At 54.4% G+C, this 20,141-nt stretch overlaps 7 protein-coding genes across 7 annotated transcripts; 3 read left to right on the forward strand and 4 right to left on the reverse strand.

The window, feature by feature from the left end:
- Positions 1 to 1,574: 1,574 nt before the first annotated feature.
- On the forward strand, positions 1,575 to 3,701 carry BBK36DRAFT_1164981 (hypothetical protein; the record flags this gene model as incomplete). The annotated part of the gene is made up of 3 exons (XM_024894718.1): positions 1,575 to 2,557; positions 2,679 to 3,302; positions 3,380 to 3,701. 3 exons carry the CDS (start codon positions 1,575 to 1,577, stop codon positions 3,699 to 3,701), a joined length of 1,929 nt encoding a protein of 642 aa, XP_024753772.1.
- Positions 3,702 to 3,902: 201 nt separating this feature from the next.
- BBK36DRAFT_1133954 (SURF1-domain-containing protein) lies at positions 3,903 to 5,537 on the reverse strand (the record flags this gene model as incomplete). The annotated part of the gene is made up of 4 exons (XM_024892143.1): positions 5,203 to 5,537; positions 4,533 to 5,042; positions 4,126 to 4,231; positions 3,903 to 4,004 (listed from the first exon to the last, which is right to left on the reverse strand). Exons 1-4 carry the CDS (start codon positions 5,483 to 5,485, stop codon positions 3,905 to 3,907), a joined length of 999 nt encoding a protein of 332 aa, XP_024753773.1. The 5' UTR covers positions 5,486 to 5,537.
- A 1,088-nt stretch (positions 5,538 to 6,625) lies between these two features.
- On the forward strand, positions 6,626 to 8,430 carry BBK36DRAFT_1174320 (hypothetical protein; the record flags this gene model as incomplete). The annotated part of the gene is made up of 6 exons (XM_024895919.1): positions 6,626 to 6,704; positions 6,791 to 6,843; positions 6,990 to 7,256; positions 7,326 to 8,146; positions 8,204 to 8,315; positions 8,380 to 8,430. The coding sequence occupies 6 exons, from the start codon at positions 6,626 to 6,628 to the stop codon at positions 8,428 to 8,430; spliced, it is 1,383 nt and encodes a 460-aa protein (XP_024753774.1).
- Positions 8,431 to 8,978: 548 nt separating this feature from the next.
- BBK36DRAFT_1107873 (hypothetical protein) lies at positions 8,979 to 9,628 on the reverse strand (the record flags this gene model as incomplete). The annotated part of the gene is made up of 2 exons (XM_024889308.1): positions 8,979 to 9,222; positions 9,441 to 9,628. 2 exons carry the CDS (start codon positions 9,626 to 9,628, stop codon positions 8,979 to 8,981), a joined length of 432 nt encoding a protein of 143 aa, XP_024753775.1.
- A 551-nt stretch (positions 9,629 to 10,179) lies between these two features.
- Positions 10,180 to 10,866, reverse strand: BBK36DRAFT_1174325 (hypothetical protein; the record flags this gene model as incomplete). The annotated part of the gene is made up of 3 exons (XM_024895920.1): positions 10,680 to 10,866; positions 10,449 to 10,615; positions 10,180 to 10,371 (listed from the first exon to the last, which is right to left on the reverse strand). The coding sequence occupies exons 1-3, from the start codon at positions 10,858 to 10,860 to the stop codon at positions 10,180 to 10,182; spliced, it is 540 nt and encodes a 179-aa protein (XP_024753776.1). The 5' UTR covers positions 10,861 to 10,866.
- A 1,195-nt stretch (positions 10,867 to 12,061) lies between these two features.
- Positions 12,062 to 16,053, forward strand: BBK36DRAFT_1107649 (hypothetical protein; the record flags this gene model as incomplete). Its single annotated transcript, XM_024889276.1, has 3 exons — positions 12,062 to 12,931; positions 15,608 to 15,705; positions 15,777 to 16,053. The coding sequence occupies 3 exons, from the start codon at positions 12,062 to 12,064 to the stop codon at positions 16,051 to 16,053; spliced, it is 1,245 nt and encodes a 414-aa protein (XP_024753777.1).
- A 174-nt stretch (positions 16,054 to 16,227) lies between these two features.
- On the reverse strand, positions 16,228 to 17,595 carry BBK36DRAFT_1109319 (coenzyme Q biosynthesis Coq4; the record flags this gene model as incomplete). Its single annotated transcript, XM_024889458.1, has 2 exons — positions 16,228 to 16,874; positions 17,463 to 17,595. The coding sequence occupies 2 exons, from the start codon at positions 17,593 to 17,595 to the stop codon at positions 16,228 to 16,230; spliced, it is 780 nt and encodes a 259-aa protein (XP_024753778.1).
- Positions 17,596 to 20,141: the final 2,546 nt, after the last annotated feature.

Here is a 20,141-nt window from a genome sequence, read left to right on the forward strand (position 1 = left end):
GGGAGACAACCGCGTACAGAGCATCACCGAGTATACCAGAAATAGTAAAGAATCGTAATAACGTGAGAAGAAAAGGAAGCAGAGCACTTCATTCTGCATGATGCAGGTGGGAGAATTCGTGGAGTCTGGCTGCCATCGTCTCCTTGCCCTCTTTTCATTGCACTCTTGGGGTGGCTGATGCAGCCGGTGTGAGGCATCGGATGCCATGCCTGAGGTCTCTTGTTTCTGAGGGTAAAGTAAGGGGTCTTGCCAGGCAGCACTGCGGTTACGGTGAATATAAGTCTATAGATTAGAATTTCGTATGAATTGCATAGAGAGTGCAAGTACTACCTAGTAGATGACGCACACATACCTAAAATGACTTGGTTGGATGTTGAAAGAGCTGATATAAGGCACTGCTTGTTTGTCTTCCTGGCGTTGAATTTGGCGAGGAGCGTTTTCCGTAAATCAAGTACGAGTACAAGATACTCGGCACGACACCCTCAGTCGCCCAAAGGGGGGGCATTCCGGGCGTGCCCCGCGTTGTCTGATTGGTCGGCGGCATCAAATGTGGCTGTTTGGTCGACGTGATTCAGCTCGTCGAATCCTCGACTCAAAGAGTACTTGTACAGTCTAATTCTAAAACATACCCGTAGCTAAACCAAGGAATCACGACTCTATCCCCTGTGCTAAAAGTTCATAATTCGAATGACAGATAGCTCTAGAATTGGGCAATCTGATATCAAATCATACTGTATAAATCTCTCCAGCTCTGTCCTCTTACCGCGATAGTCTCCTCGTCCATCTCCTACCTATCTACTTAGTCAGCAGCCATCAGCAAGTATCGTGTACTTACGCCCTGCCGCGTCTCAGTCCCAGAATCTTCCCTTGCACCACCACATCTCACACATTCTCACACCCGCCGTGACGCGCCCTTCTCTGCGTCTACCTTAGCCCACCAGTTACGCTGCCTGTGACTCCGGGCTTCGAAAAAAAAAAGCAAGTCGAGGGAAGCCGTGCAAATCAGATCGCAGCCCAGGACAGCACCGTGAGCCGCGTCTCCTCTTCGCACGGCATACGGCGCTACATGCGGCCAGTCCCGGCCGGCATCTGGGGTTTGACAGCAGCCAAATACAATCCCCGTCTCCCGCACCCTCTCACTCTCACACCTCGTCCTCTACTCAGTCCGAAGCACCAAGTTATACTGCCATCGCCGGTCTTCTGTTGCTCTGCATCAATTTCTCGCCTCTCTGCTGCTCACCCTGTCTGCTTGTGCACTCCCGAACCGGCTTCGTTATATCACAACTCCCCTTGTCTCCAGCTCAAGTCGATTGCTGCAGCCTGCACATCGTGCGGTCACTCTCGACACGCGGATCCATCTATTATATAAAGCGTCATCTTGCAACGGGCCCATCAGGGACTTACAGCCAAGGAACCAACAACCACGCGCCGTGACTCGGTCTGGTCTGGTCTCCGGTCTCTCTCTCTTTTTCACAACAACAACACCCTCAGTCGGTGTTGCTTTGTTGTTGAAGTGACAAGAGTCACTCAAACTCCTCGAATAATCGACCCGGCTCCCTTCTCGGCCTGTCTACATGTCTCTGAGTCTCGACTTTCTCCCCCAAGACTTCTACTTCGACTTTCACCCTGACGGCCCTCCCCACCAGTTCTATCGCCGCCAATTCCTCAATCTGCAAGATAGAGCCAGACCGCCCGGTGAACGTGAACGCAGTCTCTCCCCTACCGACTCAGAGCCCTCGTGCTATCCCGCCCCTTCCACCTCCCCCTCTCCCCCCTCGAGCATCGCGACCATGGACCTCGAGATTCTGGACATGGGCAGATTCACCGACGAAGACCCCGTGCACACGCCCCGGCGCCGCACCAGGAGTGTTGAGCCCTCCACCACTCGCCTCTCCATCCACACGCCCACAAATCGTTACTTCCAGAATCCTCATTATCCTCACTCGGTTGTCAACACGCCGGCGTATGGAAATGCCCCGACACCCCATGCCATAGCCGCCCGCAGAGCCCTGGATCAGCGCCGCCTGGCCATGTTCACGCCTGGACGCAGCCGTCGTCAGAGCTTCCGGGACCAGAGGGAAACGCCCATGAATATCCTACGCAACCTTGGCCGTGCCCTAGCCCCGACCAGCAATGTCATTGCCTCATCGTCATCCCCGGATAAGGTCTCTCCTGATAGCAATGGCAATGACAACCGCAACGGAGAGGCCAGTGGCAGCGGCAGGTCTCGGCGTGACGACGACGACGACGACGACGACGAGCTGCCCATTGACAGGCCTCGCTTGTCTTTGCCCCTGGACGAGGGCTCCTCGGACGACTTGCAGCCCCCGCAGTCGTCGATCCTTGAAGAGGGCAACCTGACTGTCCAGTCTGTTGAGCTGCCTCGTCGGGCTACCAGCGAGGGGCCCCCTAGACGGAGCTTTGGCTTTTATCCTGGAGTCAGCGACGACATCATATGGGATGACATTTACGGAGAGTATACAGGGTCAGATCCATTTCCCAGGCCCATCGAGCTCGCTCCTCGTGCTCCCATGGATCCAGAGATTGCAGACTTGCGGTACGTGCCTACTACTCTGATCGCCTGCAACCACCCCTCAGTTTCCCCCCACCCCCCCTTTTCTCTGCCCTCGTACAATACACTGGAACTATGGTTGCAACAGTAGCTAACGCACAAGAAGGCGCCCCCCTGGTTACCGTCGTGATAGCGACTTTAGCCTTGAAATGCCCTCAGGCCTGAGCGACAACGATCAGACCACCTTTTACATGAGGTCTCCCGTCATCGACGACATCCACAGTGTCCTCAATGCCCCCAATCCCGTGGCCGATGACATTGCACTCATGCGTGCAAAGAGCCAGGCAGACGCCGACAAGACGATGGCTTTGGCAGACGACGACCAGTTCCCCGACATTGGCGACTTTGGGTCCGTGTCGAGCCTCGGAGACGCCGAGATGGAAGCCATCACCCAGATTGACTTTGAGACGCTTGGCCGCGAGCCGGAGAAGGTCAACGACGACATCGAGGGATACCCACACGGCCGGCCGAGGAAGAAGAAGAAGGTCAGGATCTCCAGGCACAACATCGAGTACCCGCAGCTGCCGGCCGTCTTTGTCAGGCAGGTTGCCCATACCGCCATGCAGACCACAGGCTTCGTCAACCAGAGGATCAGCGCCGACACCCTCGACGCCCTGACGCAGGCTTCGGACTGGTACTTTGAGCAGCTGGGCGACGATTTGGGAGCCTATGCGAACCACGCCAACCGAAGGACCATTGAGGAGCGCGATGTGATTACTCTCATGAACAGGTGAGCGGTTGTTTCTCTCTTGTCCTCCTCTATACCATTCCTTTATGCTAATCATATATCGTACACTCTTGTCATAGACAACGCCTCCTCAACCAGGAAGTATCCCTGTTCCATCTGGCCAACCGCCATCTCCCGCGCGAGCTCCAGCAGATGCTGAGATGTGCTGTTCCCGCAGCCAGACCTAATGGACATGCTGGCCATGCCGTGTATTCCACGCAGACACATACCCACACCACGTATTCTACCACCCATACCGCGTATGTGCCCCGTCAAGGCGGCGGCTCCAAGCGGAAGCGAGACCAAGAGCATGAGCATGACGACGAGGAAGAGGATGACGGGGAAGAGGAGATGGTGTATCCAGAGGACGAGGAAGAGGAAGAAGAGGAAGATGAGGAATGAGGAGTGATTTCTTTCCTTCTCTTCTCCGCATTTCTTTTCTCGTGTTTCCCATCTCTCTCTTCCTCTAGATGTATAGCGAATCCGGCCATGATCTTCTGCTTCTTTTTCATTTTGCGCCCCCCTCATTTTTCATGACTTTTCATGTCCATCTATCCTCTTCCATTACATGTCTCCGTCTACTTGTTTTATACTGCACATTCTCTTCACATGGGTCCGCTGGCCCGGACGCGGCGGGCAATGTTGGACGGCGGCTTCTTGAGCACCATGTACAGCATAATTGATGTGGCGATGCTCAGCCCGTACCTGTGGATCGGACGAGTTAGGCAAGACTCTTGGTTTTATCCTTCACTGTCGTTTCCCGCTTTTTTGTCTTTCAATCCTTTTCAAGTAGACAGATGGGGGGGAATTTGGTTGCATTACGTACCATGTAAAGATGTACTGAGCGTGGTTGTTCCTCAGGTTGACCTCGGCCGGTCGTCCGAAGGGGATCCCGCGAGCCTCATAGTCCATCATGCGCATAAATTCGGGTTCTGCAAGCATTGTGTTTTGCCTTTGATTTAGCAATGGACGGTCAAGGGATATGAGTATGGAAATGGATATGGGATACTGATAGGGGTATGAAGGCGGGTATCACAAAGGGTAGGAGGGTAACATTGGTATGCCTGGGATGAGAAGGGAATACTTGTAACAGTTGAACCACGGATACATAGACTGCTTTTGGAACGCTTTCACATGACGTCGATAGGGATAATGAATGAATGAAGGAACAAATGATTGAACGAATCCGTCTCTAGCCAAGACAGCGAAGGGGAAAAAAAGAGAGATACTCACCCATGGTAGCTTCTATCCACACCGGCTGGCTGCCCGTCAGCTCCGCCATCTGGTGGACGTCGGGAAAGTAAAATTCGCCCTTGTCCGGCCGGTTCTCCGGCGTGAACATGTTCTTCTTCCACGGCTCGCGCAGCAAGCCCTCGACGGTAACTTCGCCCTGCACCAGGCTGTCGGGCCTCGTGCTCTGGCTGCGGTGCTTCTTGCTGATCCAGCCGCGGTTGACGAGGATGGTGGAGCCGTCCTTGCGCTCAAGCGGCGTGATGACCATGAAGCCGTCCTGGCCGTCGCGCATCCGCGGGCCGACGAGCATCTCCTGGTCGTGCCGGAAGCGGCCCGTGGCGAGGACGCGGCGGTAGTCGAACTCGCCGACGACGGAGGGGTCGATGTGAGGCGGCAGGGGCAGGGGGTCGCGGATGAGGCGGTCTTCGAACTTTGCGATGAGCCTCGTCTTCCAGTCTAGGCGCTGGACTTGCCATGTGCCGAGGACGAAGGCTGTGACTGGGATAAGGGCTGGTTCGGATTGAAGAGGAAAAGTCAGTCTTTGTTGGATAAGTTTGGTATATCTCTTTTCAAAGGAGGACGTGAGGTTTGAAGATTCGTTTTCAGGGTATGTATTATGTATACACCTGTACGTCTTCACTTATATGGTGTACTTGGAAGGGCTACGAACCGAGGAGGAGAATGCCCGGGCCATGACGCTTGCCCGCGCGAACCGTCTGCGGTTGCAGGTCGACAATGGACACGAAATTCGGATCATCGGCGGACTGCGGCTTATTTGATCGGGAGGCAGTCGATGAGATGCGTCTGCATTGGACGGTTCGAGGCGTGGGTAGGCGGGCTGCTGTTGACGCTGTTGAAACAGCTGCTCTTCTGGCGCATTGGCGGGCGGATGTAGTGGCGATGCGGCCGCCGGGTGCCCGTAGACTCCGCAGCAGATTGTGTGTGCAGTTCATGTTTGGAAGGGAATGCCGCATGAAGGGATAAAGGGCGGCTGCTTGAATGTTTGGTTATGGATCTGGAGATGTTTGATCATGGTATGGCGATAGTATTGACGGTTCTCCGATATTGACCGCCTGCCTAGAAGGGGCATCTAGTGGGGTATATTTGCCTTTTGTCTTGAACGTGAGAGTGTTCTCTCTCTGTGTCTGTAATGCTCGTACATGAGAAATATCATATATCGTCTTGTGCCATACTATAAGTGGCCTTGATCAATTATTGAAAATTCCAATCTCCTTTCAATTTCTATCTATTTTTCTGTTTGTTTATCTGGCAGATCTCAAGCATCGCCTATACTTCGTACCCTCCTGTAGTATTTCCTGCGACTTGTCTCTAGACTATCACTTTGACCTCGCTCCACTGACTGACAGAGTTCTTCTGAAATTCAACGTTTCTCCGAATTGATACATTCGAATCAATCAGTACGCAATATTCACTTCTTGCCCGTATTGTAAGGAATCTTTCTCAGGCATCCCACGTGCAACTGGCGGTTCATGTCCAGCCTCGGAAACTAGTGCAGGTCCCCCAACAATTACTCGGCCAATAATCCTCACCGCCTTCCATAACCAGCCGCGTCCCCGTACGTGCGCCCAAACAGGAATGATGCCGGCGGAACCTTTTTGCATGTCCTTGCTGCGCATCCCGTTCTGGTCTAGCCGGTGCCCGTCAAAGGCCGGTCTTTCGTCATCGGTTCTAAGATGCCAGCTAACTGGTAGTGTTGAACGTTGTCCAGTGAACTCGATGATTCTATCGTGAGGCCCCAACAAACTCTTGCTTCATTCTTTGTTCTTTTTCCATTTCCTTTTCTGCTGCCATTGTTACTATTGCAGTGCACACCGATAAAAGCGACGCGCGTGAGACGAAAGAAAGTGCCTGCGAATCGAATCCCTGCAGCAGCATTGCTGGCGATCTTCGGTAATCCACCGGCCAACTGCGATCCCCCTCCTCCTTCGCGCGGCGTCCCGTTGAATTGGTCATCATCTCTACAAGCCAGACGCCGAGGCCTGGAGAGTCATCGAAGCGCGATACTGATCGAGAACGACATCTGTTACGAATTCCACTGGGCCGATCGAGAAAAGACAGCAACAACAAGAACCATGTTCTATCAGGGGAGCCTGCAGGAGGGCATCTCTACAGCGGTGGGCCAGCAGAAGCTTGTCCTCTGCTTCGTGACAAGTGCGTGATTGACACCCGAGCCTTGCCGCCGTTTGGGCATCCTGTGTCGCTGGAAACACCTGGAGCTTTGTCTGACGTCGATATAGATGAGAATGAGGAGAGCCAGACATGGGAGAATGAATTTCTACAAGACAGCTCTGTAAGTCGCGGCCTCCCTCTTCCCGCATGCAGGAACATCACGGTCTACGACATGTGCAGCAGTACATGACTTACCGAGTTGAGGGCCATGACTGACTGGCTAACAATTTCGTCTGTCGCAAACCGCAGCTGTCAAAACTCATCGAGACGCAAGCGGTTGCCCTGCGGCTCATCGCAGAGTCGGAAGAGGCGGGATACCTGTCGCAAATCTTCCCGCTGCCCAAGACGCCCACCGTCGTCATCATGAAGCACGGCGAGCTCAAAGAATACATTGCCGCCGGCACTTCCAAGGAAGACTTCCTCCGCCGAATCCTCGTTGCTTTCAACGCCGCTCCTCCTGCGACCTCAGCCCCAGCCCAAGCCTCATCATCGTCGGCCTCACCGTCAGCTTCACCGACACGCTTGACTGCCCCTGTTCCCGCTCCCGCTCCCGCCTCCGTCACCGCCCCCGCTCCCTCAACCTCGCCTTCACCCGCATCTCAGACACGGATACGATCGCAATCACAATTACAATCACCGCCAGAGGCCCAACTTCAGGCTCAGGTCGAGGCCGTGGGCACCGCTCCACAGGAAGTAGTGGTCAATCAAGTCAATCAGGTTGACCACCTCCTGGCCGACAGGGCGGCCAAGCTCAAGGCACAGAAAGAGGAGGCCGAGAGAAAGGCCAAGGAGGAACGGGCCAAGGCTCGAGAAAAGGCCAAAGCAGAGGCACAAGCAGCCGCTGACACGGACGGAGCCAGAGTTTACCAGCAAGCGGAACAGCTAAAGAAGAGGCGACAGTCGGAACTCGAGGAACGCCGAAGGATCTTGAAGCGGATAGAAGATGACCGAGAGGAGAGACGCCTGCGGGCGTCGCAAAAGGAGCAGCAGAGGAATGAGAGCCGAAGGGCGAGCGACGCTACTGCCTCAGCCAGCACAATGCTGAGCAAGTTGCCGTCCACAAACTCTAGGAAGGTGTCTGAGATGGCATCCATCCAAGTCCGGCTTTTTGACGGCTCAACCATACGATCACGGTTCAAGACAGGTGATCCTCTGACGGTAGTCAGGCAGTGGGTTGATGAGAACCGAGGCACGAGCAAAAGCCCGTACACCTTCAAGCAGGTCCTGACACCGCTGCCCAACAAGAACATTGACGCGACGGAGGAAAGCAAGTCGATTGGCGAGCTGGGCTTGATTCCGTCCTCAACGCTGGTTCTGATTCCTGTCCAAAAGTATTCGTCGGCTTATCGCGCCAATGAACGACAGGTATCACCTTGGTCGAAGCTTCTCGCACTGATTCTGGGCTTCTTCAACTGGCTTCTGGGGTTGGTTGGCTTGGGAGGAGGGCAGCGCGCGGCCAGGGGCGACACGGAAATAGGGAGACGGGACAGCACGCCAGCTGCGACGGCCAGGACTGCGTCCGAGGAGAGGAATCGCCGGGTGCGAGGGTTACAGAACTTGCAGCGCGATCACCAGCTGTACAACGGGAACTCGGTATGTTACTTCCTATGTCTTGTACCGCATCGAGACGAGCCCTGGACTGACTCTGTGTGTATAGCTCAATTTTGAGCCGCGGCCAGACAACGACGATGACGACGACGAAACATGAAGCGCAAGCGCTGTGTATATTAGTTTACTACCAACGTGTCACAGCCGGTGAAGACTTTCGTTTGACCGAGGCGACATGTTCACTTTCTCCCTCTTTTCTCTGCGTCTAATCACTGTCTTCATCTTTGCATCTGCATAATTATTTCGATTGTTCATTTGTACAACTATAGGTTTTAAGAGCAGAGTGTGCCTTTCTATAGGGATTTTCTTAATAAACCCGGCGGGTCTCTTGAGACGCCTTTCTCTGCCTCATCAGAGAGGCCAAAGAACAACAGACATGCTTCTCCTCCACCTCCGTGAAGAACAAACCTGCTTTTGCTGGCGTCTCGCACTCCGAATCTCCGTCTAACCCATCATGGAGAGTGTCTGTCTTTGCGAACATGGACCACCCCTCGTATGTGTTCTCTGTATCTGTATATGCATGCGTACTTGTCTCAAACGGACATGTACAAGTATGTTATAATAGTACATGATATCGGTTCGATAGATGGTCTCCCTCATATCGTATCGTTCTTTCGTCTTCTTCATCTCCTGGGTCCCCGGCCCTCTCTAGTACTGGCTAGCGGCAGCCTGGCAGGCCTTGAGCTGCTCGAGGTACCAGTTGCAGATCTGCATGTTGCCGCCGTTCTCGTCGAGGCACTTTGTGAAGTTCTGGGCGGCGCCGGCGCAGTTGTTGTACTGCTGGTTCTGCTGGGGAGCGGCCTGGGCCTGGACGGGAGCGGCGGGTTCGGAGGAGCCGCCGCTGAAGAGGCCGCCGATTGCGTGGCCGACGGAGGATCCAATGGCGACACCACTGTGACAAGATTATGGTTAGCTGCGTCTGGTTCTTGCGAGCAAAGGCTGTCTGATTTTGATTTTGCTGCGGCGTTTCGTTACGTCATTGACGGTAGCCGAGGCAATTCGCCGTCCGGAGATGCGGCACGCCGAGCTTTTCCGCCGATGATATCACAGCTTTGCGCCGGCAGCTGAAAAGCCAGAAAAGAAGGTCAATATCGAGAAGACAAGACTTACGCAGCAGTGCTGGCCATCTGGCCAAACAGCCCAGGGCCCTGCGACACCTGAGGGGGAGGCGCCATGGCCGTGGGAGCGTGGTGCTGAGGAGGAGCGGCCATGGTGGTGGCAGGGCGGTGCTGCTGAGGCGCGGGGGCGGAAGCAGTAGGGCGCGAAGGGGCGCGGCCGACGGATCGTTGACGAGGCATTTCGAGGAAAGATTTGGGGTTGTTAGGACTCTGTTTGGTATGACAAGGAGTAGGTGTAGAAAGAAGAAAAAGGCGAGGCTGAAGTGTTGAAGGTGACGATGGCAAATGGCAGAGAGCAAAGGATTTATTTGCGGCCAATGGGAGGGGCCGAGTTTGTGCTTGTGCAGAGCTGGCCAATTGGCTTACAGGGTTAGTGCCTCGTTAGACAGATGGGTGCCTGGCAGAGTTTACTGCGAGAAGCTTCCAACATATGACTCTTAAGAGGATGGCTTCATTCAACACTCAACAATTGCTCCTGTCGATGATTGGTATTGTTCATCATACAGGAATGCATCTCAGTATTATCAGTGCAGACCCATATCCAGTTCCTGACCACTTTGTACCCTTGAATAAGAAACAGAGGCGTGCTCCGTACTGTAGACCCAAAACCCCGAATAAAAAATTCCGTTGCCGTAAAACGCCCCGATGAAGAAATGCTGAAATGTTCGCCACTCTCTATAGCCAGCAAAGCACGCGCTAAAAATCTCACAAAGAAGAACCATGACTGGTTCTCATTTCTTGCTTTTCGTGTTCTTGGCCTTGCCCTTCGTCTTGGGCTTCTTCTGACTTGATGGCGAAGAGGCGGCAGGCTCAGTCGCGTCGTCTGCGGCACGCTTCTTGCTTTCGGCGGCCTTGAGCAGAGCTCTTGCGCGTTCCTCGGCAATCTTTTCGGCCAACTTGGCGCTCAGAGGCTTGTTGTCGCTCTGAGAAGTGTTAGACGAGACAAAGAAACATGTCATTGAGACGTTGTATGGGAGAGATGTGATATCAAGCGACTTACCAAATCCGCCTTTAGTACACGCGCGGCAGCCTCCTGGTTGACGACGAGCTTGCGCTGGCCTGCGGGTTCCTCTGCCGCTTTGATCTTTGCAAAGTACTGCTGAATCCTCTTGAGCTCGGCAAAGACCGCGTGGTTCTGCGCATCAGCCCCCTGGATCTTCAAAGACGCTGCAACATGTAAAAGTTAGCTCACATACACTCATCGCGAATCATATGGTACAAGTCAACTCACAGAATAGGAGAGATTCAATGGCATACGCCGCCATAGAAAACAGCTTGGCCCGGTCCAACAAGGGCAGCTGGGAGGACATCTCGCTGAGATTCCCCAGCAAAGGCTCAAGCGCATCTTCGAGGTTGTCCAGCTGAGAGCCCAGCCTCTCGACGTCTGGCATGATTGTGGGAATATCCGTCATGATAGCGAATTAGAATGAGATATGAATTGATTCAGGGAGCTTCGACGAATAATTCGTAGAGAAGCAGGTGCTTGATGCAGCTTCTCCCTCTGCTTGTTCACTTGATAATAGATGAAAATGCTAAAAGCTCTGATTTCCGCGTTTGGCACTTGCTGAGTCGGCTATCGGGGATTGTGGCTCTTTATCGGGGCGTAAATTCATCTGTCGGGGCGCGATCCCGCAGTCAGTGGGACACGGGCGAGAGAAAAAAGAACCCTGGCTGATGATACTGAACTGACCAACGGACGGATCATCGACACGGACAAAGCGCAATATTGACTCTCTTTTGCAGCTCTCTCTCTCTTTTTGCTCTGGCTGAACTCCTGCGAAGTACAATCGATATCTTCTAGTCCGGCAGCCACATACATCACGCATTGCCGACCTCTCCACACATTGGTATACGCCACAATCCTCCTCAACGCTTCTCTCTCCTCCCCGTCGATTTCCCACCCCAGAGCGCCCTCCCGGGAGACAGCCGAAACCTCAGCGCGTATGAACAGTCCGATCTAGAACACGGGACTGCTTGCGACGCCCTTCCTCCGCCGTTATCGCATCTCCTACCTCGCTCATCTCCTCCTCCTCTTACACCGTTCGCCTCGCCGACGATCCTCGGCAACCCTTCACGGTGGCTAGCTCAGTTCGACCGCGGCTATCCGCCCGGATATGTCAGAGGCATTCAGCATGGACTGGCGATAGCATGTGCCGAGGCCGGCGCTATGGCACCGTGGCATCGACCTCATCCGGAGACGGCAACAGCCCGGCCCATTCGCCGGGCCCCTCGACCCCGACCGAAGCAAGCACGCGATATCCCGTACCTCGGCCGTGGTCGAAGGCCTTGCGCCCCGAGACTGCCACAGCAAAACCCTCCTCCTCCTCCTCCTCCTCATCGCCGTCCTCACCGCCGCCGTCCACATCTACTACGCCGAGATTCTATGTACCCTCGGTGCTACTGCCTCCCGAGGCCGCCAAACTGCCTTCGGTACACAAAATCCACATCCTAGGGGATGACGAGAGATCGAGGTTTATTGCACACGCCTTGTCTGGTGTCTATGACTCTGTTGAGATGCTTGGGTGGAAGAGAAGCTCATCAGTTTCGGCATCGCCTTCCCATTCGTCAAGGTATCGCAACATCTACAAGTCTCGCCACGGCGACCAGCGCAAGATGAAACTGGAACACTTATCAGTAAGGCCCAAGGCCATCGCGAAAGACGACAATTCGCACATTGAGCAGCTGCTGGTGGCTGGACCGGGACATGAAGCAGTCGAGGCATTGCAGTCTGTCAGGCACCGCGTCAACAAAGATACGGCCGTGTGCCTGATGACAGATGGATTGGGCGTCCTCGAAGAGGTGCGGCAACGGGTTTTCCAGGGAACCGAATCGAGGCCAAGCTTCGTACTCGGCCACATGAGCCACCGACTGGCCTTTAACCGGCGCTACGATGCCGTCAAAGAGCTGCGGCACGGCAAGACGCAGCTGACGTTTGCGGACTCCAGCCTCCAGGGTCAGGACGTGGAGAGGACGGAGTCGCGCATCAACTTTGTCCAGGCCATGGAGGGCGTCAAGGACCTCAACTCGTCGCTTGCCCCCTTTGACAAGTGGCTGCATTTCAAGCTTCCATCAGTTATACTGGACTCCGTCGTGGAGCCCGTCTGCGTGCTGATGGAGATCCCGTACGCCGGCTTGCAGCGAAACCCGGCTGCGCAGCGCATGATGCAGCGGCTGCTGACCGAGATCATCACGGTTGTGGACAACATGCCGGAGATTGAGGGTTCGGCGGCCATCCGAAACTTTATAAGGGGCAGCCGGATCAAGCAGCACATTTACAGCCGTATCATGGCCAGACGAGGCGCCTCCAGCGATCTGGCGCGGCAGATCCAAAACGGCCTGCCGACAGACATTGACTACTTGAACGGTTTCTTCATCCGGCGCGGCCACCAGCTGGGCATCGAGACACCGACCAACTCCATGATACGGGACATGATCAAGGCAAAGCACTCCCTGGCCATCGAGAGGCTCAACTCGTACATACCCGTCGAGGAGACTTCAGTGCCCAGCCACCTTTCGTTTCGATATCGGACCCTACCACCGAACTCAAGGGGCAACAGGCTTGTGTAAGCCGACTTGTGCATTCCTCACCATTGACTCGTACCACTTGCGTGTATTGGTTTGGTTACTCGGGGAGAAAGGGGGGATGGGGATACATGAGTCCACTTTTTGTACACCAGCTTGTTTTCAGTTTTCTATCTCGGGCATTAGCATTGGCGTGGAACCAGGTATGACATGACAGACGGATCTTTATACAAGTATACATTTTTCCAACAAGCACTCATCTCTAGCGTCTCTTGTTGTTCTTGTTGGCTCTGTGGTTGCTGTCGTCGTCGTCGTCCCTCTTGTTGCCTGGCGAATCGATGCAAGATACGTGTTGATGCGGCTGAGATCGTACTCACTAGGCATATCATTTATGCCCAACTCCCTCGTCATCAATTCAGGCACTCTTACGCCTGGCCTGCAGTCAGTCAGTCCGCCGCATCGCAAGCCTCGGCACGCAAAGTGATGGCTTCGGCGAGCACAAAGCGCACAACATATTTCCGAGCTTTCCCTTCTTCCTTTGATTTCGAAGCCTTGCATGCCACTGCCCCCCCTGGTTACATTTCCACGGAGCTTGTAACGAGTCGGAATGCAATGCGACACACCGAAGGTCGCACCGCATCTACATATTGCTCCGTTCCCCGCCTTCTCTCCACAAGCATCACATCATACTGCTTGATCCCGGTCCTCGATCGCCCGCCTTGCCTCCCTCGCAAGAACCTGTACGGAGCACTAGCTCGCGGTTCTTGTATTCGTCAAGATTCGCTGCTAGCCAGCCATCTTGATCATGGGGACTAAGCGGGGTCGCGGATGCGGGAGGATTGCCGTAGAAGACATCTAGGTAAGGTAAAGTCAGGTAAAGTAAAGGTAGGGATGGATGCGTTGGCTAGGCTTGTTTGTGTGTCGTGTGCTGCTGCTTGGTAATTTTTGAATAGCTTGCTCAAACTCAACTCTGAGGCCAATTTTGTCTGTGCCATTCACTCTGCTGTATTTCATTGCCTGGTTTCCTTTTTTCTTTTCTACTTCTCTTTTCTTTTGTCTTCTTTCCATCTCCCTCTACGTCGATATACGAAGCACTCTGCTTCACATCGCGAGCCGTCCGAATCAAGTTCACTCACATTTAGACCACCCACTTGAAGATTCTGTAAGAATCTCCGCGCAGCATACTCCAAAGTGATATCGAATCTGACAAGACACGGAGAAAGAAACCATGGCACATTCAAAAGAGCCCACCTCGTTCTCTCGCTTCTCCAGCCTTCCTCCGGAGCTGCGCTTGCAGATATGGCAGGAGAGCGTGCCAGACCTCAACTGCATCACATTGCACAACTACCAGAAGGGATACTGGGGTCCCCGGAAGCTACCAAGGGCCGAGCCCGGAGCGATTCACGACGGAGGTCACGGCATACGCGGGGAGCCCATCACGTTTAGCTTCCAACACGAGAAGCTAGACTCTGTCCACGTCGACATCCCGATGGCATCTGTCAACCACGAGGCCCGAAGCGTCGCCCTTGCCTGGATTCGAAAGCAAGGCGTCAGGATGTGCTTCCACGAGGCCAGGGAATGCCACGTCTTTGTTCATCGGTTCGATCCCATGCGTGATGCCCTCTTCGTGGGCATGGACCAGTGGCACACATTTTGCAACGAGCCTCATAACCGGCTGGCGGAAGGAGATTTCGCTGGTCTTGTTGTCAACAACACCACGGAGCTCACACGCATTGCCGTCCCTCATACGACCATCTGGGGCGACATCTCTTCATTGGCCGATGTCCTTCACTGGTACCCTTGCCTGCAGGCGATGTACATCGTCTTGGACATTCAGCTGGACGTGACGCTCGAGACAATGCTGCTCAGGGGGGACAGAAGGAAGGCGAGAGCGCGGCTGCAGCACCAGCAGTGGAAGGTCAAGGAAAGCCCGGGGAGATCACTGGTGTGGGATCAAGAGAAGCGGCGCTTCGACTGGAGAGGAGGAGACGGGACTGCTTTGGGCAGCCCTGAGCTGCACAAGCAGATGGAAGAGATTGGCAGAGAGATGGCTCAGCGGCTTGAGGAGAGGGAGGCCCCGGAGTTTGAGATTAGGCCTGTTTATGCCGTCAAGGGATAGTGTTGGGTTTTCATGGGTGGTATTGTGCGGCTTCTTTTTTGATCAATAGCGGCGGCTTATAGTTGATTCGACGTTGATTGGCGTTTAGGATAGCTCGGATCGGATGATGGTTATAAGTCCTGGTGGGTGTAATCCTAGGTGAACCCTCTCAATATTGCAAATCTCCTTATTCAATATTTTCAGAATTGAATCCGTCTCTCTGTCGCCGAACTGGTATGTTCCGTCTGTAAACCGGAGAAGCTCACGCCACTCATCATGATAGCTTCATGCAGCTATTCCCACCTTCTATAGCTGCCATGCCGATCACGTGGGCAACAGCTACCCCTCCAAAACACCATATTATCAAGCTTGGCGGAAAAAAGGGCCCCGCAACCGCTATGACGACTTAAAAAACACCAACAAAAGCAGTTGACGATTATACGAGAGAGATGGATGACTCAGAGTTGGAACAGGTAGGATTTCCTTGTCTGTTCATTCTTTATCAGGTCAAGTCTAACATAGTATCTCTCCCTGTACAGATCCGGAAAGCTCGTCTCGAGCAGCTCAAAACACAAGGAGGCGGCGCCTCCCGAGGCAACGGCGGCCCATCCGGTCAAGATGGAGAGAGACAGAGACAGTTAGTTGCTATAGCTACCTATGCCTACTTACCTATCCTCTCGGTAACTGACAAAGGTAACCACCGAACAGACAAGCAGACGAAGCCAGGCAGCAGATCCTCAACCAGATCCTCCACCCCGAAGCCGCAGACCGTCTCGGCCGCATCCGCCTCGTCAAGGAGCAGCGCGCGACCGACATCGAGAACCGGCTCATCACGCTCGCCCAGACGGGCCAGCTGCGGCAGAAGGTGACCGAGGCCCAGCTCAAGGACCTGCTGACGGCCGTGGCGGACAACCAGGAGCAGGAGAAGATTGTCGTGAGCAGGCGCAAGGGCTGGGACGATGACGATGACTTGGACGACTTGTGAGCGTGGCATTTTGGGCTTCTTCTTTTGTTTTCTGCCCTCTTCTTCAGGTTCTTGAACTACGGTTACCCTATTCAGTTTCTTAATGTTTGGTTGGTTCTTCGTCACGATTGAAAGGAGCATGAACAAAAAGCTGAGATGGTATTATCTTATTCTGCTTTATCGCCAAACTCGCCATCAGATTCCCTGAGCTCGCATCTCCTTGAGCCGCTTCTTCTCCTCCTTCTCCCGTTTGCGAATCTCCCGCAGGTCCGGCGGCTGCTCGATCCCCAGCTCCCTCCGCAAATCGTCCACATCCCTCTCCAGCTGCTCCTCCCAAAAGACGTTGATGATGTCCTGGCTGCGCACGCCATTCTTGACCGCCCACGGCATGTAGACGCTGAAGAAGCGCCGCCTCTCGGCCGGCTTGAGCGTGGCCACGGCCAGCATGCTCAGCCCCGTCATGGGGAGCAGCGTGTTGGCAAACTCAAAGGCCTTGAGCGCGACCTCGCCCTCGCGGACGGTGGGCAGGCCGGTCAGCGCGTGGTAGAAGTCGTGGCACTCGCGGTACCGCTGCATCACGTACGCGCACTCCTCGTCGTCAATGTACCGCACCGGCGACCGAGTGTCGGGGGACACGCCCTCGCGGTCCAGCCAGGAGGCGTAGGCACGGCCCACCGAGTTGGGCGGCAGGGCTCGAAGCGCCGGCAGGCTCATCGTCTTGGAGCTGATTCGCGGGCGCTGCCGAAGGATGCGGCGGCCTGTGGGATCAGCCAGCATGGCGTCGCGGAGGCGGTAGATGAAGTACGGGGTTGCCGTCGTCTCGCCCAGGGTGGCTATGAGATCTGCGGAGATTTGCCAGCGTCAGAATCTTATCATGTGTGTCTTTGTCTCTCTCTTTGCCTCTCTCGCCGTGTGTGTGTGCATGTGTGTGTCATGTCGTGGCATGCCATGTCATGTCTGTCATAGAAGTCCATCTTTCCCGGTTTCAGTGCATCATGACTTGCTCTGTATCCCTTCTCCATATCCACTTCTCAGCCTCAAGTCTTTCCCCCCTCTCCCTTCGTCGCACCTACCCTCTTTCTCTATCGGAAGATAGGAGAGATAGACAAGGGGTGGTGTCAAGCCGTCATACAAATCCTGCAAAAGCGGACCCAGCCCTTTGTTTGCTACTTCTAGGCCCCCAACACCAAGGCAAGACAACAAGTAGAACAGGAGAGGAGCAGGACCAGGTAGGGGGGAGAAGGAACCCGGACTAGGGAATCAGCATGGCAAAGAACAGGACCGGTGATAGCGTAGCATAGCATCGGCTTAATGTAGCATTGCAAGGGGTAGAGAGAGGAGTGGGAGGAGTGCGAGGAGGAGGAGCAGCATGAGAAGCATGAGAGAGACAAGAGGAAGCACATCGTATGAGATGACAACTCAGGGCGTACCGGCACGGTAGGGGTTGAGCAGCGACATGATGCCAGATCCGAGCGCCATGCCTGCCTGCTCGATCCTGGTCAGAGGCACATGGCCGGGATACTTGGGCGGAGGGCGGTTAAGTGCAGAGAAGCTGCGGGCCATCATGGCAGTCGAGGGCGTTTTCGTGGTCGTCGAAGAGCGGCAGATTGCATGCTGACCCCGTGATGGCGATGACCGGGGCGAAGCCGGGGACGAGGACGCCGAGGACGCCGACAATAGCGATGAAGGCAGGGACAATGGCGACGATGAAACCGAGGCCGCAGAAGCCACACGAGCGCCGAGCCCAGACCGGACTCTCACGAGCGACGCTTCCATTTCCGTCTTTCGGCGCAGGGCCACTAATGCAGCAAAGACGCGGTGCTTGCCAGCAGCTGAAAGTAGAGGCCGGGGCTCTCCGTCCGAGCAAAGGGAGGAAAAGAGCAAGGATTGAACGAAAGTATGTAGAAAGAAGCAAGACAATCAAGGTTTGATCACGGAACTGGCTCCGCGATGGGCGCTGCGACACTCCCCCCCTTGGCGTGGCTTTGTCTTGGTTTCCCGCACGCCCTCCTGGTTTGCTGTCAGCCACAGTTCTGGTGGCTTTGTAATCTCAAACAGACAATGCGAGGGATTGGATGCCCGCCTGAAGAGACGAGGCCCGACGGAACAAAAGATGCGAGACGAGGTCCTGGATGAGGTGGAGGATCGAGAATTTGGACCGATCGGATGACAGCCGGCCACCCTACCTTGACGACCTATGAGCTAGCCCATTATTTGTGGAGAGCTTGAGATTTACAGCCTAGGTCAGGCACTTACTTACTGTACGAGTAATAGAAGAGGCAGAGCTCGACTTTGACTTGGTTCAGTTCCGTTCAGTCTGAGTTTAGTTGAGGTCAGTTGAATTTCGTTCGCCAACCACCTTCTTGTCGCCTTATCTTGGGGCATCGTTGTCTTGGTGTGTCTCTGATGCCTGCACCGAGATTCGAGGCTGGTCTTTGTATTACCACATTGAAGGGGCCATGGTCACAACTGATGTAATAGCGGCTGAACCAAGTCTAATGGCATGCACTGACTCGGCAGATCGTAGCAGTAGCAACACAAGTAGCAGCAGCTAAGATACCGGGTAGTGGCAGCTACATAGTTGTAATGTTGTCTAACGATCATGATCAACGCGCTTGGTGTTCAGCACCGAGACATGCATGAGATGCCAAACTCCTGCCGTCTCTCGTCCGGTAGATCCGCCGATAATCTCCGATCTCATTCACTCGGAATCATTGACAGCAAGAATGAGTACATACATACCCAGGTACTGTGGCAATCTCGGTCCAAGGATGGGCTGCGCTTGGACGAGAAGCTGAAAACACGCAAACATCAATATTATGCTGTTTCTCCTCTTCAGAACAAGCCACTCGGAACCCTGCCGCAAGGTTTGTTTCATTGTCACAGCAAGCAGCAGCATCAACACAGACAGTCTCTGTCTTTCTCCCTCCTCCTCTTTCACCACCGATCAGTGATTCGTGGCGGGGGAGAAAAAAAGGCAGAAAGGCTTCTTGTCCCCGGCAGACGCAGAGGGACCGGACGGCATTGAGCAAGTAGATTGGAGGAGGAAAACCCCACAAGATGTGGGAGCACAAATCTAAAGCTGCCACACATGAGCAGTCCTTTGGGCTCTGGGCGCATAACCCGTGTAACACAGTGACGGCCTGGGCCTGTGTATTCTTGTTCTCCGCGTGCAGCTCTTGACGGAGGGGGAGAAGGCTGGGGGAGAAGAGAACAGAGAGAGCGAGTTCGGCTGACTGTCGTTGGGTATCTTGCTCGGGCCGTTGGGATCGACACCTCGATCGTACGTCTGGTAAGCTTTCTCGATGACAGTCGCCATGGAGAATCACCCTCAAGGTAGCAAAAGAAAGTCCGTAAACCACATAACAGGAGATACATGCAATGCAGCGTAGCAGCAACCTGCCGGCGGCGTGCTCCGAATCTAGGCACACGTCTGGGCTTCTCTCTCAGCTGGAAGACATTGGAGTGGTGTGTGTCATCACAGCAGCATCTCTGGGTACATGCACCTACAGATAGATCTTGGGTAGATTCTGTCTCGACCGTTGTATTTCATCTCTCTCTTCCCTCCTTCACTTGCCCAATCCTTTCACACGTACAATACTCTGCTCCCGTGCATCTTCCGTTTCTACAGTCAACTGCTGCTTCTATACCTCCGCATCCTCCTCTATCTACTTCCCCATCCTCTTCGCAGCATAACAAGAGAGCTGCTACCTTGATATCCTGGCATCCTCACTTCCTTTTACCAAGGGACTTCCAACCTTTCCTTCTTCCGATCCTGGCTGCATCTACTTACGGGAACTTGCACTTGAACATCAAACTCTCCTCCCCCCTTTCTCCTCTCGCGTCCTTGTCTCCCCCACTCTCTTCCTCTTTCCACTTCCAGCCAACGCCATATCCTGTGTAACTCGTTCTCAATCCACAACAGCAGAATTTCCGTGGCTCAGGCTTGCCATCGTCGAGGCCTCTCCATGTAAGAGACTCTCCGTCAACGAGACCTTCTCAATGACCGTCTGTGATACATGAAGGGGAGCTTTTTGACTTCTCTGAACAGAGAACGGACGCACTGCTACCTGAGTACCTATACAAGGCAGCTATCAGCCAAGTGATAA

The sequence above is a fragment of the Trichoderma citrinoviride genome (genome assembly GCF_003025115.1).
Source record: "Trichoderma citrinoviride strain TUCIM 6016 unplaced genomic scaffold BBK36scaffold_1, whole genome shotgun sequence".
In the NCBI taxonomy this organism is placed as follows: domain Eukaryota; kingdom Fungi; phylum Ascomycota; class Sordariomycetes; order Hypocreales; family Hypocreaceae; genus Trichoderma; species Trichoderma citrinoviride.